A 14,708-nucleotide genomic window follows, 5' to 3' on the forward strand; every position below is an offset into this window, starting at 1 on the left:
GATTCAGAAGAACAGTGAGCTTGAAACAAGTAATGGTGAGGAGCTGATTGCAAGAATAGAAAAGAAGAAAGATCAGAAGAACAAAAATCAAGGAAAAGGGCATGGAAAGAACCAAGAAACTGCAGACAAGAAGAAAAAGAAAAGAAAGTGCTTCTACTGCAGAAAGGAGGGGCATTACATAAGGGATTGCTTTGAGAAGAAGAAGAAGGAAAGTCAAGAAAAATCAGGGGATGTAGCAGTAGCCTCTGATGATGGTTCTGATGGATATCAAAGTGCTGATTTACTTGTGCCTCAAACAGCAATACAAAAGGTCAGTGGGTCATAGACTCTGGATGCTCTTTTCACTTGTGTCCTGACAAAACCCTATTTTACAAATATGAAGCTGTTGATGGTAGTAGAGTCTTAATGGGAAACAATAATGTGTGCAATATTGTTGGTGTTGGTTCTGTAAAAATCAAGATGTTTGATGGAACTATAAGATCTCTACATGAGGTGAGGCATGCTCCTAGGCTAAAGAGAAATTTAATCTCTTTAGGCATGCTAGACAGCTTAGGGTATTTCTTTAAATCAAGAAGTGGTGGTTTAGAGATAAGAAAGGGGACTGAGATAGTGATGAGGGGGTTAAGGAGAATGGTTTATATGTATTGCAAGGCTCATCAGTGCCTGTTCTAGAAGGAGTTTCTGCTGTTTCTGAGGAAGATAAGACCAAGTTATGGCACCTTAGGCTTGGTCATATGAGTATCAAGGGGCTGTAAGAGCTTAGTAAACAAGGGCTACTTGGTGGGGATAGAATCCAGCAACTAGAGTTTTGTGAAAACTGCATTTTTGGCAAATCACACAGGTCCAAGTTTAACAAGGGGGAGCATATGTCTAAACAAGTTTTAGACTATGCACACACTGACCTCTGGGGGCCTGCTCAAGTCCCTTCCTTGAGTGGTGGCAGGTATTTCATGTCACTTATTGATGATTACTCAAGGAATGTATGGATCTACATACTCAAGACCAAAGATCAAGCCTTGGAAAAATTCAAGGTCTGGAAATCATTGGTAGAAAATCAGTCAGGCTTCAAGCTGAAATGTCTGAGGACTGATAATGGCTTGGAATTTTGTAGCAAAGAATTTGAGGAATATTGCCAAAAGCATGGCATAAAGAGGCACAAAACGGTAAGGTTCACCCCCCAGCAAAATGGCTTGGCTGAGAGGATGAACATGACCTTGGTGGATAAAACCATATGTATGCTGATAAATTCAAAGCTTCCAAGAAGTTTTTGGGCAGAAGCTGTCAATACAGCAAGTTATTTAGTTAACAGAAGCCCATCTTCTGCAATTGGCTTCAAAACACCAAAAGAATTGTGGAAGGGAAAACCAGCAAACTACCAAAATCTCAGAGTTTTTGGGTGCCCTGCTTACCTCCACATCAATCAAGGCAAACTGAATGCAAGGGCCTTGAAAGGAGTCTTTGTTGGATATCCTGATGGGGTTAAGGGGTACAAAATCTGGTGTAAGGATCAATGGAAGTGCATAGTCAGCAGGGATGTTGTGTTTCATGAAGCTGTATTGCTGAAAGAAAGTACAGAACATGATACTGGGCTGCAAGACAATCCAGCAGCTAACAAACAATCTGGATCTGGAACTTCCAAGGTTAAGGTGGAGCTATTGACAGATAAAGGCAGTGAAAAAGAAGCAGCTTCTAATGATGAGAGGGCCACAGCTGAAAGTAAGGAACATGAGGTATCAGAATTGCCACAAGCTGACTTACAGAGCTATCAGTTAGCTAGAGATAGAGTTAGAAGGGAAGTCAGAGCACCAGTCAGGTATGGCTATGCTGACTTAATTGCCTATGCACTATTGTGTGCTGATGAAGTGACAATTGAAGAGCCTGCTAACTTTTCTGAAGCTATGGAAAGTGTGCACTGTGACAAGTGGCTTGAGGCAATGCAAGATGAAATGGAGTCACTTCAAATAAATCAGACCTGGACACTTATACTAAATCCAGGAAACAAAAGGTTGATCAACTGTAAGTGGATTTTTAAGAGGAATGAAGGAATTCCAGATGTTGAACCTCCCAAATATAAAGCAAGGCTAGTGGCTAGGGGGTTTACACAGAGGGAAGGTGTAGATTTCAATGAAATTTTTTCTCCTGTAGTGAAGCACAGTTCAATAAGAATCTTATTAGCCATGGTAGCTTTACTTGACTTGGAGCTGGAGCAGATGGATGTAAAAACAGCCTTCCTTCATGGTAATCTTGAAGAACAGATATTGATGGCACAACCTAAAGGATTTGAGTGTAAGGGTAAGGAGGACTATGTTTGTCTGCTGCATAAGTCCTTGTATGGACTCAAGCAATCCCCTCGACAGTGGTACAGAAGGTTTGATGATTTTATGGTCTCAAAGGGCTATCACAGAAGCAAATATAACAGCTGTGTTTACTTTAGTGGATCAAATCAAGGTGGAGTTGCTTATTTGCTTCTGTATGTTGACGATATGTTAATTGTAAGCAAATACAAGTCAGAAATAGAGAGGTTAAAGAATCTGTTAAAGGCTGAGTTTGAAATGAAGGATCTTGGCAATGCTAAAAGAATCCTTGGGATGGACATTATCAGAGATAGATCTGCTGGCACTTTATTCTTGAGTCAAGAAAAATATATCAAGAAAGTTCTAGAGAGGTTTGAGATGCAATACTGTAAACCTGTTCAGACTCCACTTGGTCCACAATTCAAGTTGTCAGCAGCTCCAACATCAGAAGATGAGTCTTAGATGAATGAATTCCCATGTGCACAGGCTGTGGGGAGCCTGATGTATGCAATGGTATGCACCAGGTCAGACATAGCTTATGCAGTAAGTGTTGTCAGCAGATATCTCAGTTGTCCAGGCAAGGTTTACTGGAATGCTGTCAAATGGATAATGAGGTATCTAAAAGGTTCTTATACTTGTGGTTTGCTGTATGAGAATACTAAGAATGAAAAAATTGAAGTCATAGGGTTTGCAGACTCTGACTTTGCTGGAGATCTTGACAGAAGAAAGTCTACATCAGGTTATATGTTTGTGTTAAATAGTTGTTTGATCAACTGGAAGTCATCTCTTCAGTCTGTGGTTGCTTTGTCCTCAACTGAAGCTGAGTTCATTGCAACTACAGAGGCAGTAAAGGAGGCCATGTGGCTAAGGGGCTTGCTTAATGAGCTATGGTTAAATCAGAAGACTGTTCAAGTTTTTTGTGATAACCAAAGTGCCATACACCTGGTTAAGAATCAGATGTATCATGAAAGAACCAAGCACATTGATGTGAAGCTCCAGTTTATCAGAGATGAAGTTGGAAATGGTACAGTGGCTGTGTCCAAAATCCATACCAGTGTGAATCCAGCTGATGCTCTAACAAAATCACTTCCCACTGCAAAATTTGAGTTCTGTGTGAATCTAATGGACATCATGCCCAAATCTAACTAAATTCAAGAAGATGAATTGTAGTTGAATGAAGGTTTTTTAGGTGTTGTGTTATTGAAGGGATCAACTGCTCAACTGCAAGGTGGAGAATGTGAAGATATGTGTATGTGGACCTAAATGAAGAAACTGGAAAAGTAGAGAGCTGTCGTGCAGATTGACTTCAGTTGATGGGGTCTATTTGATACTTTCTGCTGACGTGGCATGGATTCGTTATAATATGTTATAACGAACCCAGCACACTGATATAAAACAGAGGCTGACGAGTGTTGCCTGATACAGTGCTAATATCGTCTTCATTTGTTCATCATTTTGCATAGAATCTATTCCATTGTGATCTGTGCATAATCTTCTGTAAATCACTTGTGATTGGGTTAGTTCTTGATCAATAATAATGAGTAAATTTTCCTTCTAAATTTTGCTGGTCTGTGTCTTTGTTTTGTTTCTGGTATAGCTTCTTTGTTCTGACTTTCTTGATTCGATTGTGTTCTTGGTGTTTCTACTCACCAAGATTCGTGAGTCTTGTTGTGATTTAGGCTTAAAAGTCTTAACAAACTGTCTACCCCACTTAGCTCGTTTTCTCTTAAATTCATTTTCCTTTTAAAAATGTCAATCACGATTGGAAGGTGATCTGACTTGAATGCTTGAATATTAGACACCACAGCCCCCCTAAAGATGTCATTCCAGTCTCTAGTACATAAAAACCAATCGAGCCGCTCTTCAATTAACACATCCCCATCCCCATATCTTTTATTTGTTTGGGATACCTCCTCTTTTCTCATCAGTCTTCAAAATCTCGTTAAAATCGCCTCCACATAACCAAAGGGCTATTGAAAGCCTAGATAAACTTTGGAATAACCTCTGGGAATGTTTTTTTTTTTTTTTTGCATTGTTCAGAGTGGCCATAAAATCATGTAAATCGCCGAGTGAGGTTATCATTAGGCAAAATCAACATATCAATATGGTGCAGATTATAAGACAATATATTGATATTAATACTAGAATTCCAGAGTAAAGCTAACACCCCACCACAACCCAAACAACCCACCGAAAGCCAAAAATCATAATTTAACTTAACTCGAATGATTTTCATTTGATAGGAGTTTCGTTTGGTTTCACTTAAGAAAACAAAATTTGGTTTATACTGGTGGAGAACTTGTTATAAATCATGGAATGTTTGAGGGTTCCCCAAGCCTCGAACATCCCAACATAAGGCCCTCATTGTGTTAGGCGCGGCTGAAATCCAGCCACCACCATGGAAACATCAGAGGAAACATCTTCTGTACTTTTAACCCCTTTTTTTTCCTGGGCCATCTATCGCTATCTCCTCGCTATGTCTTTTCAGATATTCCTGGCCAGCGGAAAAAGAAGTTGTTGAGTTGGTGGAGCATGCTTGCTTCCGGGCTAGTAATTTCCACCGTCTGTGTGCATGGCAACTAGCACTCTCGGCTTTGGATTGAGAATTATCGATGATTTGGGTCAAGACCAAACAAGGCTGGGGCACAACATACGGCTTATCTTGTTGGACGTGTGGTGAATGGGCTGGACTAAACTATGAGATTTCAACTGGGCAACCATTCCTTTCGGCTAGATTTTCCGTAATTCTTGGTAGGAGATTATCTTTGAGCTCGCTAAGGAATTGGAATTGTTGAGTGCCTCCGTCCTGTCCCTCGCCTTTTTGCTTTCGTTTGTACCTATCTGCACGTGAGCCAACTCACCATGATCATTCCCCTGTTCCGACTCACGTGGTTTTGGAACTTTCCCCGTCTGTTGCGTCTCCCCTACTTATTCTTTATGGCCATCGTGGTGGCTTTTAACCAAGCGCCATAGCCAACATTTTCTTCTTTTGCATTGTGGGGCATAATCTCGCAATCCTTGTAAGTATGACCAATCATGCCGAATAATAACAGAATTCTGGTAGACGTTCATAAAGCAAAGGTAGCATGATGACATCTCCCTCCTCTACAAAAAGCTTCCCAACAAGTACCCTCTGTAAGGGTTGAGTAATGTTAATCTGTACCCGTACACGGATAAATCTATCAAAACACTCTCCCGTTTGCCCTGAATCTACCTCTTCCACTTCACCAATTAATTTTCCCAAAGCCAGTCATGTTTCTTTATTCATACAAACGATGGGACTGTTATGAATTTGGACCTAAAACGGAGTCTTTGTGAAATGAATTTTAGAAATATCTCCCGGCCCCTGCGGCTCTACCAGCGTGATTAGAGAGTTATTAAAATGCCACGGGCCGGCTCTGAGAATCCTTTTCTTGTCAATATTTGAATGAAAATGGAAGATGAAACGATTGTCCCCCAAACTCTCAACAGTAACCCCTTTTATAGTGTTCCACATCTTTTAAATTGCCAAGCGAAAACCTTCTCTATTGATGGCTTTTGCAGAAAAGACCTTACCCACAAGTGAGTTGGTTAACACTTGCTTCTCACTGGTAATAACAGCCTTACCCAATGTGGTTATATCAATGCTCCTCTTCCCCTTTCAGCGAAAGCGACTGGCACCGCCTGACTAAATCTTTTTTTTTTTAATACTGTTATACATGATTGTTATTGATATTACATCAAGTATTATAATTAATATTAACAAACAGATTCTACAATTGGGACTTTTTTCGTGGCATATACTCTTTTGAAGCGCTGCCCAGATTCTTTAAACCCTCTCAAATATTCGAGAGTTGTCCACTCCACTCACATTTCGTGAGGGATAAACTGGCTCCACTCAATTATTTGATAATTGAGGGAGGATTGTAAATAACCCTCATAAATACTTTTATGGAGGCTCAAACCCTTGCATTCAACATTGTAAGTGTAAGGATTCTCCCACTGGACTAAAGGCCTATTGGTGCCTGACTAAATCTTCTGACTCTATGAGTTAAAACTGAAAGGCGCTGGATAGTCGGTGGAGAGAAATATTCGCAAGGAGTGGATGTGAAGAAAATTCTATCCTGCGCTGAGAGACTAACGAAACACAATTCCAACTATATGGGACAAGCCTTACGCAACAAGGCGTTCACTAGAGCGAACTCTATTTTATTTAGTTTTTTTAAGATTTATTTACACTTGCAATTTCTTAGGTTCTGTGGCTAAGATTTGTTTCTTGATTTTTTTTAGTTTAAGATTTAGATCATTTATCTCTTATTAATATTAATGGATTGGATAGGGTAAAAGCTCATTTAGTCCCCTATATTATAAGGTTAGGGCCATTTAATCTCTGTATTTTTAAAAATAACTCAAAACATCCCTAACCTGCCATTATTTTTTATTACTTTTGGCTTGCTTTTAGAATAATATTCTTACAATTATGTTTTTATTTTTTGGACGTTAATAAAAAGATTAGATTACCAATTTCACCTCAAAAAATAAAATAAAAATAAAAAGAATATACATTAATTGGTAATTTTTTTTTTATTAATATCCCAAAAGAAAGAAACATTATTGAAAGAGGGTTTTATTGTAAAAACAAATCAAAACAAATCAAAAATAATGACATAAATGTCAATAATTTAGTATGGATGTTTCGAGATATTTTAAAAATAAAAATAAGGAACTGAATAGTTACTAACCTCATAATATAGAGAGTAAATAAGTTTTTACTCTCAAACTTTCCTTACCAGCATCAACCTTCTTCTTTTTTTTCTTTTGTAGAGACAACTTTCTTTTATTTATTTAGAAATTTTAATTATCCTATACTCCCAACTCTTATTCGTCCATTAAACCTTCCATTTTCTACACGCTTAATTTTAATTCTCATCTATAAATCCTTTTATTGGTATTAATAAAGTTGAATGACTAAAATTTCATTTTGTTTTTTAATTGTCATAAACAATTATAAGAGGGTCTGGAAAAAAAAGTACCGGGCTTTGTAATAATAGTACCGTAGTAGTAGAAGAAGAATTGTTTTAGTTCGTACGAAATTAAAAAGAAAAAAAAATCATAGCCGCACAATTGGGCCTTATTATCTTACATTATAGATTTACTTACATAAAGCAGATATCATTCGTCAAATTAATTAAACTAATGAAATCGGACGGATGGAAATTAATTGCAAAACTAAAGATAATAAGAGGGCAATCGTGAAGAGGGAATGCGAGTTTGGGTGATTAAACATGAATCGGAAGAAAAAAAATGTCAAATTTTTAAGATACTACACAAGCCCGGCAATTAAGATGCCGACATAACCATTAACAAATTTCCATCCCTTTGAGTATCCATTCTCATTAATTAAATTAACTTAAGAAAATAAGGACTGACTTTTTTCCATCTATCACGGCTATCAATGAAACATTAGCCACAACCACGGTGCCATGGTGAAGCACTCTCTATCAGCTACCCCTTGGAGGGGGGGGTGCTAGAACTAGCAGTTTGGAAATTAAATTTAAAAGATTATGATCGAGTTGGTGAGCAAGCAATGAAAGGCAAAGAGGAAACAATGAATGAAGGATATCTGCACAAAAAGAGAAGGGACAACCGGAGCGTCGAACAGGTTAAACTGAGGATTAAAATAAAATGGTCCTTTTTTTTCTCTAGAAAAATACAGTATTTTTAGTATCACCGAAATTTGTTGAAGGAAAACTTTCATGTCGTTTTAGGTTGTATCAAAATTATTAAAAGGGATTAAACCGCATTGATTATTCTTGTAACTGGTTTTTAACCGGGTCAAATCAGTTATACCAACTGTAATACTGTTAATTTGCATGTCATTTCTTGAGATGTACAATAACGTAAAGTGACAACGCCCCGCACAATTCTACAAAAGAAACATGTGATGATGTAAAATAGAAGAAGTCATCTTTAGCCTTTTTTTTTTTTTTTTGTTAAGTCAGAGAAGGACTTTAATTTTTTAATTTTTCGATATCACTCCTCACTTATTTATACCAGTCATCTGAGCAATTATTTCTTGCACCCACACTCGCACTCCTTTTCAGTGAAACAAGTCCACTGCTTCCTCTTCATTTGTTTTCCAGGCTTGATAGTATCAAACATGTTATCAAAACTTATCCATAATTTCGTTGATTTATTCTTTGAATTCAATGAGCGCACAATCACCAGCTCCACAGTGATACAAATTCTTTTGGCGGCAACATTTGCAATTTCTTGCTATGCATGGCTCATTAAGAAACCAACTAGAAGCACACCGCCGCTGCCACCCGGTCCAAGACCCCTGCCCTTAGTCGGAAACTTCCTTTCTCTTGAACCAAACTTGCATCATTACTTTGCCAAATTGTCCCAAATTTACGGTCCAATCTTCAAATTGCATCTGGGCAGAAAATTGTGCATTGTGATCAGCTCACCTTCACTTGCCAAACAAGTCCTCAAAGAGCATGATGTGGTATTTGCCAACCGTGATCCATCTGCGGCTGCATCAGTTTTAACATACGGAGGGAAGTCTATAGGTGCGAGTCCTGAATGGCCCAAGTTGCGTCAAGTTCTTGTTCGTGAAACTATGAGTAACACGAGCCTTAATTCTTCTTCTGCGATTCGTAGACAAGCAGTTTTAAGATCAATGAAGGATGTCAGTGGACGGGTTGGTTCACCTATTAAAGTAGGTGAGCTGATGTTTGTAACTTCGCTAGATGTAGCAACAAGAATGTTATGGGGGGCTTCACTGCGCGGAGAGGATTGGGACACTGTCGCGGTTCAATTTAGGGAAGTACTCGAGGAGATGTTTCAAGTGTTGGGTTCGGGAAACATTTCCGATCTTTTTCCTCTTCTTACTCGCTTTGACTTACAGGGACTTGAATCCAAAGCAAAAAAGCTTACAGTTCGATTGGATAAGATTTTCGAGTCATTATTGGGACCTGGTCAGAGTGGACAGGACAGGAATGAGGGGAAGTCGAGCAAAGATTTTCTGCAAACCTTGTTGGAGCTTCAGCAGCAAGGAGATTATTCCTTATCCATGGACCAAATTAAGGCCTTGTTTATGGTAAATATCTTATCAACTTGCTTTGAACTATTTTAAGCGTTTTCATTTTTTGAATTTGAATTGAATTGTCAACACTCAACAGGATGTTGCTGTTGGAAGTACGGATACAACATCAATCACTGTAGAGTGGGCGATGTCAGAGCTGCTGCAGGAACCGGAGGTAATGAGAAAAGCCCGCAACGAACTGGAGCAAGTGGTGGCACCTGACAGTGTTGTGGAAGAGTTTCATCTTGCCAAATTGCCTTACTTGGAAGCAATTGTAAAAGAGACATTAAGATTGCATCCACCCGCGCCGCTTCTAACCTCGCGAAGGCCTAGTGCAACTACCAACTTGTCTGGGTATACAATTCCCAAGGGCTCAACTATTTTCATCGACGCGTGGGCGATACAGAGGAATCCTGAGGTATGGGAAAATCCCCAAGATTTTCAACCTGATAGGTTCTTGGAAGATGTCAAAATAGGTGATTTTCGAGGAAACAATTTCAATTATCTTCCATTTGGTTCCGGGAGGAGGATTTGTCCTGGAATTCCTCTAGCAGAGAAGATTGTCCCTCATGTATTAGCCAACCTATTGCATCTTTTTGAGTGGAGTTTGCCTGAGGGAACAAAGTTTGATCTTTCCGATAAGCTTTTAATGGCACTGAAAAAGTCGGAGCCACTTGTGGTCATCCCAACTCCAAGATCACTCTCTGCTTTAGAGCATTGCAATTAATCACTGTTGTTTTAGATTTCAAACAAGTATTGTGCCATATTCTTGCTTTTGTACTGGAAGAAAGCAAAAACTTTGTTTTATAGACCGCTAATAAATTGCTTTCTACCATAAACGACGTTTGTTGTGCTTGTACATGATTTCAAGATTTAACGTACTCTTATGTTATTGTGGCTTTGCCTTGTTTCACCATTCTTCATGAAGCCGTAATAGGGATATCTACGCGTGAGCAGGACAAGCTCATCAAATCTGAAAGATTTGTTTTGTCTGTAACCTCGAACTAAGAATTTTCTTAAACCAAAATTGCTTTGAGGTGTGTGCTTCGCTATTTTGAGGATTTGATCTTGCTCCCCGCCCCACTCATGTTACTATAAGTACGATACATGCTTATAAAGTTTATTAATACTGTTCAAATCTCTGCTTTCACCCGTTACTAATACCATCACGTCATAGGAACTAACTTAAAAGACAGAGATGTAGGCTCAATTGACTGGCTCAAAATACAAAGAATATAGGGATTAAAATAATGTAATTTACATTCACCCAATAGTTGTTCTAAATAAGGCTATTATAATTTAATTGTCAAAAACATTCTTGGGTTATAGAGAAACAATTCTTAGTGCCTATTTCGTACAATTTATTGAATGACTATAATTGTTTATTTAATCGCATAAATTCTTATCATAATTTTTGTTATTATTTTGTTGTTTTTCTAATAGAACTTTTCAAACTTAAATAAGATATTTTGACTCTACTAGGAAAAGCTTAAATTTTAGGGTTTTGAGAATAGGGGGTGAAAAGTTATTTTTAAATATTAAAATATTTAAAATACCTTCTACTTATTTTGTAATTTTATTTTATTCTTTTTATAACATAACTATAAAAATTTTATCTATTAAAGTAATTTCATAAATCTTTAACAAAAGTTCTTATTGACAACCAAATAATTAAAAAAAATTTAAATAAAAACTTTATTTATAAAAATTCTACTAACAAAAATTTTATTTAAATAAGTTCTACTTGAAAAATTATAGGTGAATGTAAATTGTGTAAAAATGTAACTTAACCACCGCTAAGGAATCTCATGTTCTTATCATGATGATTAACTTGAAAAAGAAAAAGAAAGGAAACACAACGGACCTACCACGTCGGATCATCCAATTATAGAACGACATATGCTAGGATCCAGTATGTTCGAATGGATCATCTGCAAGTCATATCGGTCAACAGCAGCCTTTCCTGCTACTGATATCAAGAATGGATAATTTATTTATTCGTGGAATGTGTGTTGCGAAGCGTAATAACAACGTTATTAATAACCAAAAAAAAGGGCGGGCTAATAATTATAAGAGAAGCGAATGGAATCGACCAAAGGACTACCTGTACCCGTAATAAAATTTGTTTATTGTCTGCATTTTTTTATTACGGTTCTTAGGTTTGGTGTCTAGTTAGCCATTTATTGACACTGAGATTCAACCAAGCAAATCAAGTTAAAAAATCTAGGCAACTTCACCATTTGGTGCATTCTTGAAGCTGCAAAATATATTACGATATGCAGATATATTTAAAGGAAGGCAAACGGACATGTAAACAGCCAAGTCTTTGTATTGTGGTTATCATATTTTAAAAGCATATAGACAAAACTTTAATACACTGAAGTACTGTAGGTTAAAGATAATTACGATTAGCATTGAGGGATATCTGTTTATTTTCCAAAATTCAGGGGGGGGGGGGGGGGGAGGGGTACGCATATGAGGCTAAGATCAAGCTGTATTTTCACCAAACTTCTGAGGCATCCTAAAAGACACAAAAGAGAAGCCCCCGTCCTCATTTTTCCTGCCTCCCCATAAAGGTAGAAAGTGCCACATTAATGCAAGGTGAAAACACAATCTGATTGCATATTGATCCGAACTTTTGCTACTTATAACGTTAATCATTTAATACAACAAAACATTAGAATGTTAACAGGTGACTACCTCATGCCACTCATGATTACATCAGAAGTTGTCAGTATACAGCAAGAGAATGGACATGGATTAAGAGGGAACACCTGACTCAAATTTGCCACTCTGTGAATTCTATGATGGTTGAAGGCTCACTGATGGTCACTCTCATTCTCCTGCTCCATCTCCTCTGCATCCTCAAAGCGTTGATCATTAATTTGAAGCTGCAGGCAATTCAAATAATGGTATCAATGAGGAAGGCATAGTTGAGGTCTAATATAAATTTCCAGACAAATTCAATTGGCTGCGTAGGTCATAGATAATGGGGTGAAAACCAGTAATGAATTGGAATTCAAACAACAAAATAAGACACTAAATCTGACGGCCAAGAATGAACAACAAGAAAAATGGATGTGTTAAGGCATACCCGAAGCACATTGTTAGCTAGGTCATTATCACCGTTTGAATGACCAATTGGGTTTGTTGGATCCTGAAAAAAATGCCACCCAGGATCTTCCCCTAACGGACATAACAATTATTAAAGAACAAAACATTGGTAAGAATAACGGGAAGGAACATAATATTTCAAAAGGGAACCATGTTTGCCACTACATACCTGTACCCTCGTTTTCCAGCTGGTCAGCACTAAAAACCCAATTGTGCCCTTCTTCTTCCTCTGATGAAGGCATATGAAGATGCAGAAATTAGTGTGCGACTAATGAACATACATAATAAATAAAATTTGCTACTTGACTATTGTAATATTTATATGAGAGCAAGCTCACCTTCTATAGGTTCAGGATTGAGCTCGGCACACTCGCAAAAAATCTCAAACAGATTATCCACTACAACACACCAATGAAGACGATGGTCTATGGTTAATACTTTACATTAAATAGCAAGCAAGATGCATCCAGAAAACATAGAGATAGCAGCATAAAGACCACAAAAAGAATTCATCTGTCACAGACAAGATTGAAAAATTACATTGGCTAGCATCTGAAGGAACAAGTCTCATCTCCGTGACCTTCGATAAGTCTAAAGCTTCAACAGATTCGTTATCTGACCCCTCATCCACATCTTCATCATCATCTTCAGTCTCAATCTTTGGAAAAAAAAAGAAAAAGCAAAACATTGATCAGAAATACCAGCACCGAAAGCAAAGAAATTTTTCACACTAACTTGAAAAAATAAATTAAAGGTGCCCAATCATTTTCCAGAGTAAAATAACAATAGAATACAAATATAAAATGCAAATTAGTTTCGACAGAAAGATAAACAAGTAAACAATAATTCATGCAATAGGGCATTCCAATGTACATTGACACAAACAACAAAAAAAGAAATAACAGGAAAACCTGAGTGTAAATACAAGGAGAGGGATAGGCCTCCGGATCCCTCGACACAGCATGAAGAGAAAGAGACAAGAAATCAACCACATAACCTTTAGCTCTATCAACATCACTCAACCACACAACCTGCCTGCAAAAGCCAATCACCACAGTTCTGTCTATTATTATACAATTTCAAAAACAGCATTTGGAGAATTAAAACGCAAAATCATTTAGTCAAGCTATCAGACACACACAATTTAAAATATTAAAAATATAATTTAAAAAGATTAAAAAAACTAATTTCTGGTTTTCATTCAACGAAACAACTTCGTAAAACTTTACCGAACAGACAATAAATTGCAAACTCTATTTTCCTTTTTTAAATAAAACCTCAGCACAACATGGCAAAATGGTACCTTCTGAATATTAAATAGTGAACTAGAGAATCTTTATTTTTTTTTCTATCAAAAAAATAATAATAATTCGCAAGAAGAGTGAAAGAGAGAGTACTTAGAAGTTATATAGAGAGTGCCGGGAGACTCCGGAGCGCGGGTTCCAACGACGATGGAGACGGAGGGCTGCACGCGTATCAGCTCCTCGCCGTTTTCGGTATCAAGAATCGGCTCTCCGGCACCGTCGCCTGTTCTCTGAGTGAATTGTCTAAGCCCTACCACCATTTTCACTTAAACCCTAATTTCTCTTCGATTCCGTTGCCCAGGTTTTTGGCTTTTTTTTTTAATTTAATTTAATTTTATTTTATTTTACTCTAATTGCGCTTTTGTCAAAATGCGCGCGCCTTTTTGGAGTTGCGGTGTGTGATTGATCTGGAACATAAGATGGATAGTAGCTATGGGCTTGACGAAGGCCCAAGGCCCATGTCCCAACCGCACCGCTCATTCATTTTTGCCTTTTAAACAAAGATAAAATAATCTTCTATCTTCAGGATTGCCCAAAGCCAATTCTATTCCAGTGCAACACTCTGAGAATCTGATTATATCAACCTTCTATTTTATCTAACAATCTTTTTTAATATTCAATTTTTCTTAAACGTTTTTACGGCGCAATTATAAATTTACTTTCAAACAACGAGGAGAATTCTCCCTCAAATAGGCGGCCTAATTGGCTTTTCATATGGCCTTTATTTGTTTTTATTTTTTATTCATCCTCTATTTTTAAGCTACGGCATTACTTATTTTATTTCCAGTTCCATTCCTCTTCAACTTCTAGTGATGCCATGCTAGAACGTATTTGAAAATTTGAGGCGTTGATAGTGGAGACAACCAGGAATGGATCCTTTCTAACAATGTCCTTTTTGAAAATTCAAATATCTGAATCAGCACCGTTTTG

At 37.5% G+C, this 14,708-nt stretch overlaps 2 protein-coding genes across 2 annotated transcripts; one reads left to right on the forward strand and one right to left on the reverse strand.

Moving 5' to 3' along the window:
- Positions 1–8,433: 8,433 nt before the first annotated feature.
- On the forward strand, positions 8,434–10,175 carry LOC18031421 (cytochrome P450 76M5). Its single transcript, XM_006421676.2, has 2 exons — positions 8,434–9,375; positions 9,458–10,175. The coding sequence occupies exons 1-2, from the start codon at positions 8,434–8,436 to the stop codon at positions 10,085–10,087; spliced, it is 1,572 nt and encodes a 523-aa protein (XP_006421739.1). The 3' UTR covers positions 10,088–10,175.
- Positions 10,176–11,962: 1,787 nt separating this feature from the next.
- Positions 11,963–14,120, reverse strand: LOC18031764 (chloride conductance regulatory protein ICln). Its single transcript, XM_006421677.2, has 7 exons — positions 13,872–14,120; positions 13,386–13,509; positions 13,015–13,132; positions 12,813–12,872; positions 12,644–12,703; positions 12,455–12,546; positions 11,963–12,251 (listed from the first exon to the last, which is right to left on the reverse strand). The coding sequence occupies exons 1-7, from the start codon at positions 14,036–14,038 to the stop codon at positions 12,180–12,182; spliced, it is 693 nt and encodes a 230-aa protein (XP_006421740.1). The 5' UTR covers positions 14,039–14,120; the 3' UTR covers positions 11,963–12,179.
- Positions 14,121–14,708: the final 588 nt, after the last annotated feature.

Source organism: Citrus clementina, unplaced genomic scaffold (assembly GCF_000493195.1).
Source record: "Citrus clementina cultivar Clemenules unplaced genomic scaffold, Citrus_clementina_v1.0 scaffold_9, whole genome shotgun sequence".
In the NCBI taxonomy this organism is placed as follows: domain Eukaryota; kingdom Viridiplantae; phylum Streptophyta; class Magnoliopsida; order Sapindales; family Rutaceae; genus Citrus; species Citrus x clementina.

Bases quoted from the DNA above. Each gene is read 5' to 3' on its own strand.
- LOC18031764 (XM_006421677.2), bottom strand. From the start codon at position 14,038: ATGGTGGTAGGGCTTAGACAATTCACTCAGAGAACAGGCGACGGTGCC. The intron at 13,510-13,871 runs GTACTCTCTCTT...TGGCTTTTGCAG, and splicing joins ACTCTCTATATAACTTCTAA to GCAGGTTGTGTGGTTGAGTG. The intron at 12,704-12,812 runs GTGAGCTTGCTC...TGCCTTCATCAG, and splicing joins CAATCCTGAACCTATAGAAG to AGGAAGAAGAAGGGCACAAT.
- LOC18031421 (XM_006421676.2), top strand. From the start codon at position 8,434: ATGTTATCAAAACTTATCCATAATTTCGTTGATTTATTCTTTGAATTC. The intron at 9,376-9,457 runs GTAAATATCTTA...AACACTCAACAG, and splicing joins AAATTAAGGCCTTGTTTATG to GATGTTGCTGTTGGAAGTAC.